Genomic DNA, 20,463 nt, shown 5'->3' with positions numbered 1-20,463 from the left:
GAATTTTTAAACTTTTATCTGAATAGTCCATAAAATTTGGCTTACCGCTCTAGAAGACACCTTCAGTTGTAAGCACCAAGTCCATGCCTATTTCTTTAAAACAAAGGTTCAAAAAGATTAACATCCACATGGTCAGGTTCATCTCAGCTCATTAGACAGCTTTAGGTTTCTTCCAGACCAGGTACAGTTATGGAGGAAGGAATATTTATTGAAGCTTACAGATCCAGGGGAAGTTCCATAATGGCAAAAAAAGCTGGCCTGCCTTCACAGGCCCAAGCAGAGAGAGAGAGAAGCACAAGCCTTTAGAAATACAAAAGCCCCCGGTGAACCAAAGGTGAAGGGAAAGAGAAAGGGAACACAGAAATGTTGACAAACAAGTATAGGTTATAGAAGCAAAATTTGGCACATTAAATATGAAGATTGCTTTACAACTTATGGGGGTACACTCACCTGCACATGTACACTGATTACCTCCTCAACGACTGCCTCTCACAGGGCACTAGTCTGTCAGGTTCCCAGAGCCGCACATTAGGCACCAGATGCGGGGCTCCTTCCCAGGCAGGTAGTGCGGGGGGAAGGACCAGGCCTGATTGTTCCTTCCTAGGGGTTAAGGAGGAAGGTGAGTATACTACGATGACTCAGAAACCTCTCCTGACCACCGGCGAAGAACCACAGAGTCGGGAGTCTTTTTGAAGCAGGAACTCACAGAAAAAAACTCACTTTATTGCTATGAGCAGTTGCCTATATCATGTTGGGGACTAAGGCGGGGATTTTAGGACAGGGGGGAGGGGTAAGGGCCAATAGTAAACTGTAACTATTGAAATGGTAATTACAATTGCCTTGCAGAAGTGGCAGGCCAGAAGCCATTAGGTGTCTTGCTGAGTCCTAGCTGGCCAGAGACAGGATGTGAAACTTTAGCTAGGCTCAGGAAGTTCCACTAGGCCTCATGGCTGGGCCTTTCAGCACCCAACAGACTAACATCTAAAGGGGAATTGGCTTTAGAGTAAACTAACTAGACAACGACCCTCATTGCTATTCAATTTACATGGTATATAGAAGACATTCTGAACTTTATATTTTCAAGCCACCCTTGAACACATTATGACATTAGTGAATAATGGGATGTAATGATTGTATATTGCATTTGAGAAGTAAATGAATTTAGAGGGCCCAGGGTGGAATGCTGAGGTATGAATGTCGGTGTCTGCTCAAATTTTTTCTTAAAATCCTAATCATTATGATGATAGTAATAGGACATTTGGACCTTTATGATTGGGACTTATAAAAGAATCTAAGGAGATTCTTTGTTCTATTCACCATATACACATCTAAAAACTAGGAATCAGAAAGTAAGTCCTCCCTAGTCATCAAATATGTCTACAACTTGATCACAGACCAGCCTCCAGATATGTAAGGAAAACTTTTTTTTTTTTTTTTTTTTTATCTACCCAGATTATGGTACAGCAGTCCAAGTAGCTGAGGCAGCATGTAAACTTGCAGAACTTGCCCTGGACTTTACTCCTTTACTGCATATATTTCATGCCACACTAATCACATTTCTTTTTGATGGTTTTGATTACCTTCTCAATCTGAATGGATATAATAGATATGTTTAGCAGATTAATCTCTGAATTTAGTTTAGGTAGGTAGTATGTGTACAAAAATTTATCAATTTCTTCTAGATTATGCAGTTTTGTGGAATAGAGGTTTGGGAAATAAGTCCTGATGATTCTTTCAATTTCACTTATGTCTGTTGTGACCTCTTTTTTCATCTCTAATTTTGTTAATTTGAAGCACCTTTTTCACTTGATCAAATTTGGCCAGAGGTTTATCATTCTTGTTTATGTTTTCAAAGAACCAGCTCCTCATTTTATTGGTTTTTAAAATTGTTTTCTTAGTTTCCAATTCATTGATTTCTGCTCTGATCTTGATTATTTCTTTCCATTTGGAGGTTTTTGTGTTGGATTCTTTTTGTTTGTCCAATGCCTTTAGGTGGATGGTTAGGTTATTGATTTGGGATCTCTGTCTTTTTCATGAAGGCACTTACTGCTATGAATTTTCCCTTAAGGACCATCTTCATTGTGTACCCATAAGTTTTTGTACGATGTGTTCTCATTGTCATTCCATTCTAGAAAATTTACAATTTCATTTTTTGTTTCACTTACTACCCATTTATTGTTCAAAAGTGTGTTGTTCGGTCTCCAGGAGCTGATGGAGTTCTGCTGCATCTCCTGTTGATTTCTAGCTTTACAGAATTGTGGTATAATATTATATAGGAAATTATGTCCAATTCCCTAAACATATGGAGGCAGGCTTTATGGCCCAGTATATGATCTCTTTTGGAGAATGTTCCATGCGCTGCTGAGAAGAATGTGTAGAGTTTGGGTAGAATGTTCTGTAGATGTCCATTAGGTCTAGTTGATCTATGATGTTGATGAGCTTCCTTACTTCCCTGTTAATTTTCTGTTTGGATGATCTGTCTATTGATGACAAGAGAGTATTGAAGTTTCCAACTATGATGGCATTGGTGTTTATTTCTGTTTTGTTGTCAAGTGGGTTTTGTTTTATGAATTGATGTACCTGTGTTTGGTGCATAAAGATTGATGATTGTGATTTTCTCTTGTTGGATCATTTCCTTGATGAGTAAGAAGTGTCCTTCTTTGTCATTTTTGATTACTTTTGGTTTTAAGTCTATTTTATCCAATATTAGCATAGAAATGCCTGGTTTGTTTTTTTTTTTTTATTTCCATTTACTTGGAATATCATTTTCCACCTTTTCACCATGAGGAGGTGTCTTTCTTTACTAGTGAGGTGGGTTTCTTGAAGACAACATATTGTGGGGTCCATTTTTCTGATCCACCCTCTTAACTTATGTCTCTTTATGGTTGAATTAAGGCCATTAATGTTTAGAGTAATAACTATAAGGTTTGATTTAATTCTTGCCATATTGTGGTGCTTTATGGGGTTTGGTGTTTTCTTGGACTGTGTAGGTTTTTGAACCTTCTCTGGGTTTGGTTATTGTGTTCTGCTTCTCATAGGCTTTGTATGTTGTTTGTCTGACTCTTTGGTGTGGAGAATTCCCTGAAGCAATCTCTGTAGTTTTGGCTTTGTGTTCATATAGTTATATAGCTGAGTTTTATTGTGGAATGACTTCTCTTTCACCATCTATTATGAGGGATACTTTTGCTGGGTATAGTAGTTTGGGTTGGAAACCAAAGGTTCTTAGACTTTGCAATGTTCCATTCCAGGCCAGGGTTTCCATTGAGAGATGTCAGGTAATTCTGATGGGGTTACCTTTATATGTGTGTTGTTTCTCTCTTGCTGCTTTTAGGTCTTTATCTTTGTTTTCATTGTTTAGAGTCATAATTATAATATGTCTTAGTTTCTCCTTTGGTCCAGTCTGTTTGGAGTTTGTTAGCTTCTTGTATCTCGATGGGACTCTATTTTGAGAGGGTGGGAATGTTTTCTTCAATAATTTTGTTGAATAAGTTTTCCATATCTTTACTATGAATTTCTTCCCCTTATGCTATACCTATAATCTGAATGTTGAGACGTTTCATGTATCCCACAATTTCCTCATGTTCTGTTCACAAAAATTTTTGAAATTGTTCAAATTTTTGGATCTCCAAACTGTTTTTTCTCTCTTCTTCCAGTTCCAAGGTTCTGTTTTCCACATGGCTGACTCTGTTCTTGAGGACTTCTAGACAGATTTTGACTTGTTCAATTTGGTTTGTTTTCTGCTTCCTTTATCTGTATAGTATGTATCCCTCTGTTGAGTTCCCTTTTCTGGTAATTTTCTGATTTTTTTTTAATGCTGCTTGGAATTTATTCTTACATTTATTTATTTATGTCTTCATTGAGTTTAGAAAACTTGTTATTGAGGTCCTCTCTCTCTCTCTCTCTCTCTCTCTCTCTCTCTCTCTCTCTCTCTCTCTCTCTCTCTCTCTCTCTCTTTTCCCTTCGGATCACATAACTTTCTTTGGAAGATTCTCTGGCTTTTTTGTTTGTTTGTTTGTTTTATTTATTTATTTATTTTTTTATTACATCCAATCTAGTGAGGATAGCATTTATACAATTATTTTTCTGCAAGTTCTACCAATTGCTTGGCCAAGGTCACATACCTTTTGTTATCATTTTGGAGTTCTAATCCTGTTGTCTCCTCTTTGTTTTGATTAGGAACTTACATTGGGGAACTAGCCAACCTTGTTGGGGTTCCTTCCATTTGAAGTATCTTGTTGTTCCTTTTGCACTGTGGTCTTCCCATCACAGTGTGGCAATCTTATTTAATTCAGAAGGAAGCTGTAATTTACCCCTAAAGTGCCTTCAGTGATTGTTCCCTTTTATATTTGACTAGATTAGGCTTTTGATGGCAAGAGGGTCTGTCTCCTCAGGCACAAGCTGACCCCAAGACCCTTGTGGGGACAGAGACCTGGTGGAGGGGTGGGGAGAGGAACCTGCAGAATGTGTGGTCTTGTAGGTAGGTGGCAAGCAGGGAATAGGATGGAACTGACCCATAGGTGGGTAGTGGAGTGAGGGATGGGATGGCATGGGGGGTCGGGACAGCATGGTTCTGGTGACATGATCCTGATGGCATGGATCCAGTGGCATGGATCAGATGGTGAGGACTCAGTGATGCAGACCCAATGGCTGGACCCAGTGGTATGGACCTTATGGTGCAAGGGGGTGAGGGGGTTGAGACAGTGCTGCTGTGGTGAGAAAAGGGGGGTAAGCCACAGGAGGGAGGGAGGAAGGAATGAGAGATGGTTGGCTCAGGAAAAGGTGAGAGGTGTTTGACCTGCCTGCAGGTAGCCCAGGAGCGAACCTTGTCTGCAGTGGCTGGGGTGGCGACTTGAGTTTGTGGACTGGTGGGCTACCCTGGAGCATGGGAATCAGAGGATTCTGTATTGTACCCCTTCATGCCCTCCACTGAGGTTCTGCTAGGACCTGCTGACCCTAAAAACACACAGATTTTACCTGTTCTTTCCCTGGGAGCTGAAGCATAGATAGGCAGATGCCATCTTGACATGAAGTCTGTTGGTTTGTTTATTGACCTCTCTGTTGAATGGACTTTGGTTCAGAGTGGGTTTGGAATACATCTTACTGTGTGACTTTAAGATGTTAACATGTTGTCCCCTCTCAGCTGTGTTGGACTTGGTTGACGTTTTGCTCTAGCTGTCAGACTCTGGCGGAGAACGTTGGTTTTACCCCCCAGCTTTGTTGTTAGGTATCTTTGAGAGAAGGTCTGGGCTTCATTTAGTATTGAATAGGACAGTTGGATGACTTTAAAAAGGCCAAGAAAAAATTTTCTCCCTCTTTTGGGAAGCCTGTAAACTCATATTGAAGGCATTACTATTTCCATTTACCTCTTCACAAAGAGCAGTTTTTCTTTCTGTTTGCCCAAATCAGTGTACATGCCACTTTACGTCATGACAGAATGGGATAGAAAAAGCAGAATGACTAATAACTAGCCAAAAATGTTATGTTTGTTATTTCGAAAGAGTATGAATCCCCTCTTTTTTCTTTTCTTTTTCTTTTTATTTTTTCTTTTGAAGATAGGGTCTCACTCTAGCTCAGGCTGACCTGGAATTCACTATGTGGTCTCAAGGTGGCCTCAAATTTACAGTGATCCTCCTACCTCTGACTCCTGGGTGCTGGGGTTAAAGGCATGTGCCGCCAAATCCAGCTGAATCACCTCTTTCATAAGGTTTCCTATAGAGGATACTTTAGGAAAAAATGCACCTTCTATATATCAATATGCTATTGAAGTGAAAAAAAGAATAACTTTGTAACTTGAAAGAATTAGTAATGAGGTAGTGTGTGATGAGTCACATTTATTCAATCAGCAAATAGGTTTTCTTGTATTTCCTTCTAAACCAAAGTTTCAAGACACAAATATTGATAAAAATATCCCTGAGGGATGAATTTACCATTCTTCCCCACTCTGTCTGTAGTAAAAGGAAATAATGCTACCGATATTCAAATAGTAAGTAGAGAACACATAAGGTACTATGGAAAATTACACACTTTGTGAAATCAGAAAAGCACAGTTATGGTTGTAACTCCATCAGTGAACAACCATGTGACTTTGAATAAATCATTTAATCTTTTTTTTTTTTTTTTTTCTGAGGTAGGGTTTCACTCTAGCCTAGAGTCAGGGTGGCCTCAAACTCACAGCAATCCTCCTACCACTGCCTCCCGAGTGCTACAATTAAAGGCGTGTGCCACCATGCCTGGCTAAATCATTTAATCTTGAAAATATTTTTTTTTTGTTTGATGTAGGGTCTCACTCTGGTCCAGGTTGACCTGGAATTAACTCTGTAGTCTCAGGGTGGCCTTGAACTCCTGGTGATCCTCCTACCTCTGCTTCCCGAGTGCTGGGATTAAAGGCATGCGCCACCACGCCCAGCTGAAAACATTTGTGTTATCCCCTTGAAAATAAACTTTGAATAAAAGAAACCTCCGAGGTCATATATAATGGAACTATTTTTATCTGGTGTTTTATTCCATATACATTGCTATAATGAAATTTCTAAAAATGTGTGGTTTGTGTGGAACAGAAATATGTCTATATGGTACAGGAGGCTGGGAAGCCAAAGGTCCAGGTGTTACTGATGGCCTCTATCTGAGTGTTTGCAGGTTCTTTGTCTTATTCAAACAATTAGCAAGGTATAAACAGATTGCAAAGCCAAGAAATTTTATGAGAAAATAAAACAAATGTATGAAGGACTGAATATGCTGTAAGAAAGCACCAGGCTCCTTGAGCTAGATTTCTGAAGAGTAATGGGTCACTGTTTTTTTTGTTGTTGTTGTTTGTTTTTTTATGTGGTCTATGAGTAGAAGGAGCTGGTTACTAAGAGGTGTAACTGGGTGATTCTCTGTTGTGATTGACCGGTTTGGGTTATGTAAGATTTTCTCTTTTGTGCATGTCCTTTCCCATGAATCTGAATTTAATCATATGCATGCCAAATTATGTATAGGCATAAGATGGTAAATTGGTTATTTTCCCTAAATGTCTACTTAGAGCACACAGTTTGCCCTATTGTGCATGTATCCTGAAGTAATCCAGCCCAGACCTACATCCTGACCTTAGATATATATGGAACATGAATGAATATAAATGGGGTGTTACCAAATGGTTGCTAAGGGGAGCAACTTGTTTTTATTGTTTAAAGCAAGTATATTTGCAAGTTGATACAAGTGGCTGGCCCAGATTGTTAGTTGTATTGTTAGGAAAGGTGTCAATCTACTACTAAAGTCAAGCAGAGTCCCAGGTTGCTAAGCTGTTCCCTAACCTTGCCTGCCTACAAGGCACTGCAGGTTCATTGTCTACTGAAAGCTGTTCTGAGCTTCCAAGATGGTTCCTTGCTGTGTGCTGACATGTCCTCCACAGAGGAAGTATGCACTGCATATCTTAGAATACTATAGTTCTTTGGAATAGCAAGCTTCTGTTGCTATCACTGAATACTACAAACTGCATAATTTATGAAAAGAGGTATGTTTAGCACACAGTGTTGGAGGCTTGGATCTGTAAGTGCATGGTACCAGCATCTGGAAATGGCCCTCATGCTGTGTCGTAACAGAGTCATATCATCAGGTGCCTGGGCTCTCTTTTCATCTTCTTATAAAAGGATTAATGTCATAATGGGGTCTCCACCCTCATGAACTCCTAACACTAATTATTAATAACCTAATAAGAATTACTTCCTAGACATATCACATAAACTTGGGTGAGATATATTCAAATCATAGCAGCTCTGATCCAAGTACAAATTGGTTCAAGTTCTTGTTCTGTATCATGAGGGTGGCTCATATCCATCATCAAATGGGAGGGAGCATAATAAACTACACAAGGCAAGACCTTCTGAGTATTTTTGCTTAACACAGTAAATAATGTCAGGGCACTGACAGATTCACTTAATAAATGATAGTTATGATTGTCACTCTTCTACATGGATCTGAATAAGATACATGAAAGTGCCCTTTTGAGAAAGGGAATGTCTAAGTTGTTTTGTGGTTTCCTACAACCCTTTTGCTAACACTGAGCATGTCCCACACAGAATAGCTGTGGGTTGTATTTACCCTTTTACAACAGGACTTTCTGGTTTCAGTCACTGAGAAATATAGAGTACAAATTGGGTTTACTCACCAACCAAATGCTGACATCTCACCTGGACGACCCATAATCAGAGCCCATTGCCTGCCATGAACTTTGTCTCAACCTTTTTTCCTCTTGCCAATTTCACCATGTATATTATAACAGTTTGGTTTCCTAAGAAACAATATGCAAAATAATTAGATACATCCCAGAAAAGAAAGCATACAAAATTCAGAGTTAGTAAATTTTTTCCTGTTAGAAATATGTTGTGAGAGTTTTTCTTGAACAACTCCCAGATTATTCCCTTTCACACTTCCTAGTATATATGTTGATGTGTTCACTCCATGCCAAATTAAAAACCTGAAACTTGTGAGGAAAGACAGAAGTGGGATATGTTAGCTGCCAGAGAGACAGGTGCAGAAGTTCATGAATATTACTTGAGGAGCTGCAGTGCATGAAACATGCAGGTTCTGCCTGCAGGCCTTCTGTGTTTGTGGCAATTGAATGTCAGAGAAGGCAGTGGAAACAGAGGGTGTCACTAAGGAGTTAAGATGGCAGTGGTTCACTTCAGAAGGACCTTAGGCAGATGGTCCCCAAGAAGGTATGAGATTAGTACTGAGAGTTGAAAAGGCATCCTACATACTCTGGTTTTAATATTTGCTTAATCACAAAGGAGGATGCTTTTGTTCTGAAAACTTGGAAATACAGTTCAATAAAGGGTTGGTCATTTCTCCATGTCACACAGAAGCTTAGACAACTCTAGATCATGGTATTTTAAATGCATAATTTTAAGAGTGTCGTAAGTCATAGCAGGTCTTTTAAAATAATTTTCATTGTCTACTATATTGAAAAATATCTCCCGGTGAGCATGTGTAATGTGAAAGGCTCCACTCATTGGAGTCCTAGATCACAAGCATTCCCAGAATTTGCTTTAAGAGCTTCACAAATGCTACATTGCCTTAGTCGTGTGTACTGTCATTCAGACAGTGTTCAGAATAGCCAACGTAATCACTGAAATTTCTGTGCTCTGTCTTCCCAAAGTGGTGGTGGCTTATGAGCTGGTGCAGTGACATATGCCTATCATTCTTGATATTTAGAAGTCTAAAGTGGCCTTCATGCATGTATATGGTGTAATGCATTTGTACACATATATGCATATGCCACACACACTATACCATACCTATTACACATGCATGTACACACATAAAAGGAGAGTTCTCTATTAGTTATTTTGATGGAGGTAGTTTACTAATTTTTAAATTAGCACACATAGTAATAGGTTTAATTCTGGAATTTTCATACCTACATGTCATATAACTCTTCATTTTTAACTCCTGAGAATATTGTTTTGGGGTACAAATGACATGCAAAGCATATTAAGAGCATCACCATTAATGAATTTTCGTACAAAGCTAACTGTCCTCAGAGTGGATTAGCATGCAAATTTATATATATGTGTGTGTGTGTTTTCCAAACATAAAATAATGTAGTTTGGAAGGACATGAGAAAGATTCTGTGTGTTATAAGAGATATCAGATGGTGCTCAAAAGTGCAATCCCACATAAACCAGTAGTTGATCACAGGAGTACTGAGGTTTTGGTTCAGGTACATGCCCAGCAAGTACACTACTGAATTCTGTAGTCCCCCTTTACAAGAATCCAAACTTACTGATGTGCATTCACACCGTGCAATTACTTTTGAAGAACAGTCAAAAGAAAATAGAAGACAGAAACTTGCTCACTGCAGAGTTGCCTCACTGAATCAGCTGATGCTTATGTTTCCGTGAACATGGTACCAATTAGGACTCACTTAGTAGCAACTGATAACAGGAGCTCAAATTGTTTAAAGGCCATGATTCACTGACATACCTTGAAATCTACTAATAAGGCTCACTTTGGACAGAACATGTCCTTAGCTCCAACAGAACTCAATCAATCTTCTCCTTTGATTTTGCTTCTGTTTTGGTTTCATTCCCTTTGTCTTTATGTGGAGTTAGGAAGCTCCAGGGTTCCTTCTATCAAACCATACAAGATTGAAAGATGGGGTTTTCTTTTCCTCAGTTGTTTCATAAAAATGCCTGCAAGAGAGACTCATTCACCATAACTAGGTCACATGGTTAGAAATGGATACAACCAAGGAAATAGGTTTTTAACTGACCAGGTACTGTGTGATATTTCCTGGAAAAATGTGAACACATGTCTACTTACCCCAGTTTGGGCACCAATGGCAGATAGAAGGAATTATTTTACCCAAATCTTAATTTGGTGAACCAAAGAATTTAATAAAAATGCCTACCCTCATGTGGGTGATGATTCATGAAGGCTAATTCCCTGGATCTCCCTACACAACATGCAGGCAGATGTACTGCAGAGAATCTCTTCACCTCAGCATTTGTTAGTTTATATTACTTTGGAGAGAGGCATTGCAACTCCTAGGAGCTTCCTAAATTTTACAAGTTTGGTTTGCTTCCTGTGTCTTAACCTGAGGACAATCCAGTGGAGAATACTTAGGAAGAAATGGCTACACAACAGCAGGCCTGAGTGACCTGCTTTTGTCCTAGGCAAAGGATTTTGTTTGCCCAAATCCCTTCAGTTGAGAGTTGAGAGCCTGGTTCACCAGAGAAAGACGACAATGCTCTTATTTTATTTTAGAGGCAGTACATTCCATAGCAGAAACCATAGATGTCTTATGTATTTGTCACTCAGAAAATGATATTGAATGAATCGGTGACCTGAGAGCTCATTTAAACTTCCTTAGCCAAAATCAGTCAATCAATTGTACACATATATGTCTTTATATTTTATTTCTTCTCATCAGAACTTAATAATGCAACTGGATATGCATCAGAAAGTTAGCACCAGTGGATCACAGAGAATTCACAGAACCATACTCTGTATAAAATTGTATTGATGGATAAATCATAATGCATTTGCCAAATCCATAGAAAATACAACATAAGTGAACTCCTAGGTAACATATGGACTTAGTTCATAAAACCATATTAATACTATCTCATCAATTTTAATAAATATACCATACTAAATCAAGATATATAGAGTCTGGTTATTAAAAAATAACTAGTTATTGCCTATCTCCTCCTATACAATAAACACTCCAGATGTTAAAAATATTGTCTCCTTTGTACACTGCTATGGCCTCCAGGTAATGTCTCAATCCTGCACATAATCAAGGCCCCAAAACTGATCAGAAACTATTTGGGTCACTTATGTTTGAGAATTAAAATTTTGTCTTGTTTTACAAAAGAAAATTGACTCATAAAACATGCCCACTGTTATATAACATCCCCAGCTGAGTCTGGGTCAGCACATCATAATCAAATGCCTTTGTAATTCTGCAGCAACACACATGAATGTCCCCACTGACTATAAATAGCTTCACCCAAGTTCTGGTCAATTTTGTCTCCAAATGAGTTATGGCGTGTTTGTATCTGTTGAAATTGCATCTTTCTGGCAACAATTGGGGTTTGAAGTTAATGTCATCCCATGACTTATTCTTAGAGGACTAGTTAATCCACTGTTCCCAGAATGTGGCAAGGTTTGAGGTCAGAGTAAGAGAAGGATAGGTTGATACAGTACCTTTGGCTGCTCTTTTCCAATTGTACAAATCCTTGCACAGTGGAAAAAGTTTCTCTGAGAGGCCACTTTGCTCTCCCCATACTTCCGTATCACACAGTCATTTCTATAATCTACCATGACGTAGATTAGGACCTCATTATTAATGACTGGGTGGCTGGTGGTGGCAATAATATCTTGTTAATTCGAGAACAAAGATACAGTATATAAAGAATTCACTTCCTGTTTGGATTTTCTTTCACTTTGTGCTTTCTAACAGATGCCAGCCATCATTACACTTCTCAATTTCTCCCTATTTAAAATGCTCATTAGAAGCAGTTGCAAAAAACAATAAAATAAAACAAGAAGGTAGATTCCAGACAAAATAAAAGAAATATTTCATCCTTTCAGTAGACATGTCTGTCTCTTCTAATATTTGTTTTACTCCTCTTTTGTTCAACTGAACAACCAGATAGAATATGTATTTGGTACAAACACTGCACATTGACTCATTTAAACGCAATCAATTGTGTGGAACCTGAACATCCCCTGCTACTTATTTAATAAATACTAACAACACTAATCATGCCTGCGATGATTGTGTGACAGCTGTCCAGGCATCATTCCTGCAATGATTCTGTTGTAAAGGAATTCTCACCCAGGAAAATCAAATCACCATTATGGCATTTCATTTGTTTTTAGATTTCCTTACATTATTGCCCATACACTGGGTGAATAATTACATCTACAGAGATGCTGCTGATTTCATGGGGTTTTTATGTTGTTATTTTGTCTTTTTTTTTTCCCCCTACATGAATTTCTGTGATCATTATAAAGGCTATAGAAGACACAGCCCCATGTGTGACCTTCCTGGAACATTTGGGTAACAGAATGAGGGATGGTTTTCTCATTGGGCCTCCCCTTTAATACAAATATCAGAGAGTCGGTGAGATATGAACAGGACTCTGGGAATAGGTCCAACATACCAGCTTAGCAGAATTTCTTCTCCTGAGTGACTTTGTTCTGTACTTCAATGAGACTCTGTGTCCCCACTGGTTACACAGCATAGTGTTTGCTCTGTATTCCTCCACAACTGTACAGGGTACAGAGTAAAAGTTGCAACACAACAGCCACTCTGGTTCACACAAGGATGCTTGTGGGCATACCTATAGTAGCCTTCTACCAATCCTCCAGATGTGACCCAGATATAACCCATGCCTACATTCATGCACTCTTTCCTGACTGATGTTCCAAGCTCATATCAAAGCCTTTGTGGTCACCATTAGATGTCACAGAGTTAACTCTGAAGTTTAGAGTGTTCCCAATTAAGACGTTTTTACCCAAGGCCAGGTGTTAAATTAGGCTATTTGATATCCCAGGAAGACGGACTGTCTATTCATTCCCAGATCTTTGACAGTCATGGATGGTGTCACTTTCTTACTTGTTACTAGAATATTTCAAGCAGAATAGAATCTGGATTTGGGGTTCCTCTGATGCAGTCACAGTATAGCAATCCTGTTCTTTCTAGCAGAGTTGAGTTACTGAGTTTACAGCCAATGGAAATATCACCAGTGGAGACGTGCATTGTCATAATTCTATGCTAAAGAAATGTGTTCTTTCAGCTCATTTAGTAGGGACAAATTTGGGTCTCACCCATGGACCAGAAATGTGCAGGGCAGATTCTTATCATTGGGCTCTTTCAGGCTTATAAGTCTGAACAGTTTGTGTATGTTAAAATGAATAAGTTTAAGTACTAGTTTTCAAACTTAAGAATGCACAAAACTTAACATAGGTACTTGCTAAAATGATGATTCCTGAGTCGTGCTAATGAATTATAGAGGTCCTCAAAGGGCCCAGGAATCTGTCTTGTGACATGCATCTCTCACTCAGGTAATACTGACATAGGAGGGTTTTTTCCTTTAATCCACAAAACTTTGAGAAATGCTTGCTTTGGACATAGCTTCACTTTACTTTCTATCAAGTTGCTTTTTATGAAGTGCTTATACCCAGATTAGACCTGTTTCTTCATTTGATTCAGCCCTTTTAATGAGTTTGTTCATGTTTTAGCTACTTTTGCATATTTTCAAAGATGCCCTAGTAAACAAAATGAGCTACATTCAGCATGGGTGGACACTTCCCAGGTCCTCCCTCCCCCACACTGGCTGCTCAGTCATGTGTTTCTGATAGCTTTCATTGTAATCTGATTTTCTCTTACCCACATCTCTGCCACATCTCCACTTTATTTCCTGAGTTACCCATCATTGGAGATTCTCATATTTTTCTCTGCTGAGTTCCAGAAAACCTCAGGTTATCCTTGCTCATTTCACTTCCCTTACCCAACTTCATTTCAGACAGCCTGGGTAACAAGTAGTAATCCTATCTGGGGAGGATTCTTAGGAATATGAAAGAATGGGCTGGGTTAATTCAAAAATAATAATAATGAAAACATGATGGCTCATGCTTTTAATTCCAGCAATCATGAAGCTGAAGTATTCAAGACCAGCCTCAAGTACTGAGTGAACTCCAAGTCAGGCTGGGGCTAGAGTGACACCATGTCTCAAAAATTAAAGTGATAGATCACAGGTACCCCTAACAGCAAATAGATTATGGGACACCTGTGCTTTGACAATGGTTATTTTTCAGGGAAAAAAAATATTTTATTCCTACTATAGGCATAGTATATATTTTGCCTAGAAAAAATAAAATTATGATTATCCAAAATCTCCTAATCCAATCTAAAATTGTGTGATTCTGTATATCTCTATGGGTGATCTAAAAGTTTAGATATCCCCAATACTATATTTTCTGACTGAGATGTTTAAAGGAAACTATAAGAAGTTAGTTGACAAACTTATTGATTTTTGCCTTTCCTCCAAAATATAAGATTTTGAGAAAAAACAGATCAAATAGAAAATAGAATTTCAAAAAATAAATACTCTAGCTAAAAGCAATGTTTACTAATAGTTTTCAATATTTGATGAACAGAAGCAGAAAAGAACTAGTGTCCCTGCAGTAGCAGCCTGACCTTTCACGTAACTAAATTTTGGTCCTGTAACTGGATTTGTTTTTCCCAGAAACCCCAAGGGTTTACAAATCTTTGTTGAAGAAAGAAAAATGGGTTTCCTCTGGATGTGTCTTCTCCCTTCTCTTTAAAAAGATACAGTGATAGCCGGGGATGATGGCTCACACCTATAATCCCGACACTCAGAGCCTGAGGTAGAAAGATCACCTTGAGTTTAAGGCCATTCTGGTGTTACAGAATGAGTTCCAGGTCAACATGGACTAGAAAGAGAGTCCTGTCTCATAAAAAGAAAACCAAATGCAGTTGGCTGAGAAATGGATCCACAGAGCCTCTGTTGTGGAGTTATTTGAGCCATAGGCCAGAAACCACCAAACCAGGCTCTGCTACCCGCTGCCCTTTTCCTCCCTCCCTCCTTCCTTTCTTTCTTTCTTTCCTTCTGTCCCTCCTTCATTTCCTCTCTCTTTTCCCTCTTTCTTCTTCTTACCTCCGCTCTCCTTTCTTTCCTTTGTTTTTGTGGCCCATTGAGTTTAATAAAGGTTGCTTGCATGAACATGGATGGGGGATTATTGATTGGAACATTGGCAATGTACTAGTGGTACAATTCTGACAAGAATGACTCTCCCTCTCCCCAGCAACTATTATCTGCCAGTAGTTTCTGGGAAGGGGGTGGGGCCAATTCCAATTCATGATGGAACGTTGATGTGTCCAAACTTAGGCAGGTCTATCTAAAAAATGCTTACCACTGAATTTCTATAATCTTTCTCATCATCTTCAAACTAAAGTCATTAAAATATTTTCAAGAATCCAGAAACAACAAGACTCTCCTAGTGGGAGAAATTAGCCTATGATGGGAAGTTAGCAGAAGTAATCATTCATCATGTAAAGTGAACTTTCCATGGAGCCAGCAGGACTTTACAGATCCAGATGTAAGGGAGTGAGCTAGTGGCCAGAGAAGTTACTTTTGATTATATCCTCCTTGACAAACTTGGTATCTGGAAGACAGGACTTGGGACACTGGTACTCCTACTTCTCTGGCAGCACTGAGTAATAAATTCCTTTTGTGCTTCATCATCCCTCATGTGCCTGATACACACCCATCCATTTTCTTTTGTGGGTTTTGTTTTCTTCTCTTTATGTAGGCTATAGCAAACTTCAACTTGCAATCCTCAGGCCTTAGCTTCCTGAGTACTGAGATTATCTACTTCCACCACCATGCCCAGCCATTTATGTTCTTGGTGTGGATCAGTTTTATAGTTGTGGATATTTCACCTCTGAATATGAGTCTGGACATGAACTAAACTTATTTCTCCAAGTTTTATTAGGAAAAATTGTGACTTGCATTTTGCTAAAACCAGTGACTGAAAGTGAGTTTTCAGGCAGTTTTGTCAAATTTCCTGCATGTTTACTTCTCATATTGTTGTGTGCAAAAGAGTCACCCAGAGTGCTAGGTTTTATAGTAGTTGTAAATGTCATATTCTTCTGGTGTGATCAGTCCACTTGTGATTTAATAAACCAAGTATAGCATGATTACATACTGGTGGTCTATAATCAGCTTTGACATAATCCTCTGTCATTTGCTGAAATGCCCGCTCTTTAGACTGAAAATCATATTCATTCTTGTGGTTTCATAGAACAACTTACTTTTATAAAGTTAAGGTTGATCTTTATATGCTAAACTTTAAAAATGGAAAATACACAACTTTTTGGTTGTGCTTTCAAGACAGTTGAAAGTCACTTGGTGGTTAGGATGCTCAGAGCATGCTCAATGATGCTTCCTTTCTAAGAACTCCCCTCATATCTGTTTCATTGAGGCAGGCTACTCTTGGTTGTGGTGGAATAAAACAACTCTTCTCTAAAAATACTGGCAACTCAAGTCCAAAGTTTTAAAGGCCAGGTTATCTGCTTTCTACACTTTGACAGCTAATGTTCCCAAAATCTCTCCCTCCTTCTTCACAAATCCCAATAGCTCAAGCAGGAAAGACTGTGGATTTCCTTAGCTAAGGACTGAAATGTGGTTCCCTTTATTCTAATGTTAATTTTCAGGCAGTGAAATTGTGTAACCAAGAGAAAATAAAACTTTAGATGGAATGTGTTATTTATAACAAATGCAAAACATCATTATTATCAATTCTTGTTATAAAATACACAGAAAAAATATCCTTTTGTTATTTAAATATGACATGGCTGCATTGAGAAATAGTACAGATGTGAACCCACAGCCTTCCCCAGCTGCACCCTTGGTAATCATTATGATTTTTATTCTTATTTGGAATTACTAGTAATAGACTGTATATTTCTGTGTGAAATTCAAATCTGGGAGCATTGATGAATTGAGATGATTGATATTATATATACACACTCATAATTTTGGAATTGGGGACAACAATGGAAACATTTTTTTCTCTTAGAGAAAGGCTATAAAACTAGCTGCTATATTAGTGATCTTGATAAAGAATGCATTTCATTGAACTAGATGTGCCAAAAATGTTACTAAATTCTTCATTGTTGGAATGAGATGACCTTGACTGGTAATTTAAACTTGTTTGAGAATATTTGTGCAATTTTCAAGAGTCTGAAATGCTAATACATAGATGGTGAAATATATGGCTTCCATCCATAGGTATTGAAAATTTGTGCAAGTATGCTTTTATTCTGTGATTTATTAAAAAAAAAATCTTCTTTGATACCTCCTGTATTCTTTGTTTAAATATTCCATTAACTTTGGATTTTGCATAGGGAGTCAGGAGAATATAATGGCAGCAAGATAACTTATGGCATCTTTGAGTGTACATTTCATGTGTATTTTATCTTTATCATTTTTTAAATATTTTATGTTTATTTATTTATTTGAAAGAGAGAGAGATACAGAAATAGGCAGGTAGAGAAAGAGACAATGGGCTCAGCAGGGCCTCCAACCCTGTAAACAATTCCAGATGCATGTGCTCCCTTGTGCATCTCACTTACTGGGTTCCTGGGAATCAAACTGAGGTCCTTTGGCTTTGCAGGCTAGTGCCTTAACCGCTGAGCCATCTCTCTAGCCCCTACGTTTATCATTTTTAACTAGTGTAAAATGACTGCCCTCATCCAGTTTCATTATTATGTACATGAGAAAATAGAGAAAATAGAGATAGAGAAGGTGATCTCCCAGGGGTTCTGAAGTCAGTATTTAAACACAGCATTGGGTGTGATTTGTCTATATGAATCTTCACACCACAGTAATGGGCAATCCTTATTTCTGTTCAATTATCTTTTATCCTCAATTATTCTTCGATCCCAACCTTATGATGATCTTTTATGTTTCTTCAGATTGAATTAAAAGTCTTAAAAAGATGATCTTTCCAGACATCATGTCATCTCCAAATCAACTCGTTCTATTGTTCCTCTGCTCCAATTCACCTGACCAAATTTAGTCTTATAGTATCTGCTATCAAAAAGGATTGGTTATAAAAGTTTATTGAGAGAACAGTTATAGTTCACACTCTTTAAGATAACTATGTCTGGAGAAAGGAACTGTCAGCATCAGGGTGATGATTCCTATCACTTTACACTTGAGCCACATGTATTTCCATCTCAGAACTTACCACACAATGCCTAAGTAAGATAATTTTATACATTAAATATGCAGAAAAACTTTAAGTAAAATAAACCCTTCTGAATCTTATATTTAATACCACAGGCTATACAAACATGTACATAATACAATCATTATCTCAAAGAGCTTACAAACCAAAGGGGTAAGAAGAGAATGGATGCTTTTGACATAAAAAGAGAGGAATCTGTGGGAAATAAAATTTTAATTTTAATTAAATTTTATTATAAAATAATATTTAATTTTAATTAACTAATTTTAAGACAATGTAATTTATGAAAAGAATGAAAAGGCCTATAAGAAACTATTAGGGGACAAGAAAAAATTGGGACAATGCTTTCAAGAATGTAAATCACTTTCATGGGCCTAAGTGATGAGGTACATTTTGAACAAGATGTTTATATGTTACATATGCCTTAGAAACATATGCGCCCTACAGTGCACTTAATATATTTGTAAGTATATAGGAAGTTGGCATTGCTCTGTGTACAAGCCCACCATCTCAAAAGTCTGAATTTGTTATAGGTCAATTTGTAGGCAAGTCACATGTGGTACTAACTGTACAAGATTTAAGCAAAGCAGACCATACATAGCTCCCTGATGAATTGATTTTAGAAAAGGAAAGAAACTGCTTTTTTGTTTTCCTGATGAAAATCAGAACTATAATTTGGTCTTTATTTGCCATCATGGCCATTTTAAATATATGTTATCAATATATAGAATACATAATGTATATTATATTAATAAGGCAATAATAAATGAATATCACCTAGTATATGATATTTCATATCATATACTATTTTCATATGCTATATGTGTTTTCATATACTAGATGAGACATATTTAAAAATAATTATCATTGTTTATTTCCAAATACATGTTTTACTTTGGAACAGAAAGTTGTTCTCTTAGGGACATTGCACAGCCATCCAGTCCAAATGACAGCAGCACAAAATAAATGCAGTGGAGGCACAAAATGTGAACAAAGGGTGGGATTCAGAGAGATGAAACAATAAGACATATTAGAATGAACAGGAAATGCAAGGCAGCCCATATCTAGGCATTATTAGGGAAATCAGTCATCTACTTGAAATAGGGTAGCCACAGCTTCGTGTCACAGTGACCTACACAAGGCTATTCTTCAATGGAAAATTCTGTTTATAAGCTGAAAGTGGATCATAAACATCAGTATTCTCTGTTTCTTTCTTTTTTTCCATTGTGGTACTGTCTGTTGCTTCTGCTTGGAAGATGTTCTTCATTATGTACATTTTCTCTTCTTGTTTCAGATGACAACACACTGCATGGCCCAGTTTTTATTCAAGAGCCAAGTCATATAATGTTCCCTTTGGATTCTGAGGAGAAAAAAGTGAAACTTAATTGTGAAGTTAAAGGGAATCCAAAACCTCACATAAGGTTTGTTAATTTAAGCACAGATGATTTCATGGGTGTCGTTTGTACTTTTAAAATCACAAAATAATCAATTACTTAGATTTCTTGGGTGGCAAACGAACCAAGCTTTTACTTCTGAGAGTATAAAGAATTAAATATTCTTGGGCTGGAAGAATGGCTTAGTGGTTAATGCACTTGCCTGCAAAGCCAAAGGACTGAGGTTTGGTTCCCCAGAACCCACATAAGCCAGTTGCACAAGTTGGCACATGCATCTGGAGTTGCTTTGCAGTGGCTGGAGGTCCTGGCCCACCCATTCTCTTTCTCTCTCTCTCTTTCTGTTAAATAAATAAATAAGTATATTTTTAATAAAATAATTAAATACTCTAATAACTCTAACATTGAAAACCTTAACAATTTCTAATACATTTTACAATAAAATCATCATTTTGATTTGTATCAGTAAAATAGGCTAGATAAGAATCCAGGGAAGTAAGCTAAACACTATTTGTCACCTTGATACATGTGATCCAAGATCTGCTGGGTTTTTTTTTAACCTTACATTGACAGGTTTATAAGAAAAAGACTAACAAGATTCAGCTATCAGGAGAGTATAACATGAAAACATTCCAAGAATGACTAAGGAATATAAGGTCTATATCCACAGGGTAAATTTAAATAAGAAATTAGCTTGCTTTACCAAAGTAAAGCAGGATTTTGGCGTGGTAGAGGGCACTTCCAAACTTGTGAACCTGAACTTTTTGGTCCTTAGCCTATTTTTCACAAAGAACTAATAAAA

General features: G+C 37.7%; 1 protein-coding gene across 10 annotated transcripts in view; it reads left to right on the top strand.

Annotated features, from left to right (window-relative positions):
- Cntn4 (contactin 4) overlaps positions 1 to 20,463 on the top strand; it is a 1,052,004-nt gene that overhangs the window by 661,378 nt on the left and 370,163 nt on the right. For all 10 annotated transcript variants that reach the window (XM_045133612.1, XM_045133613.1, XM_045133605.1 and 7 more), the window contains one exon: positions 19,565 to 19,691. In XM_045133612.1, coding sequence (XP_044989547.1) covers positions 19,565 to 19,691 — 127 coding nt within the window. The remainder of the gene's footprint in view (positions 1 to 19,564; positions 19,692 to 20,463) is intronic.

The sequence above is a fragment of the Jaculus jaculus genome, chromosome 14 (genome assembly GCF_020740685.1).
Source record: "Jaculus jaculus isolate mJacJac1 chromosome 14, mJacJac1.mat.Y.cur, whole genome shotgun sequence".
Classification (NCBI taxonomy): domain Eukaryota; kingdom Metazoa; phylum Chordata; class Mammalia; order Rodentia; family Dipodidae; genus Jaculus; species Jaculus jaculus.
This window is presented reverse-complemented; position numbering and strand designations above follow the sequence as displayed.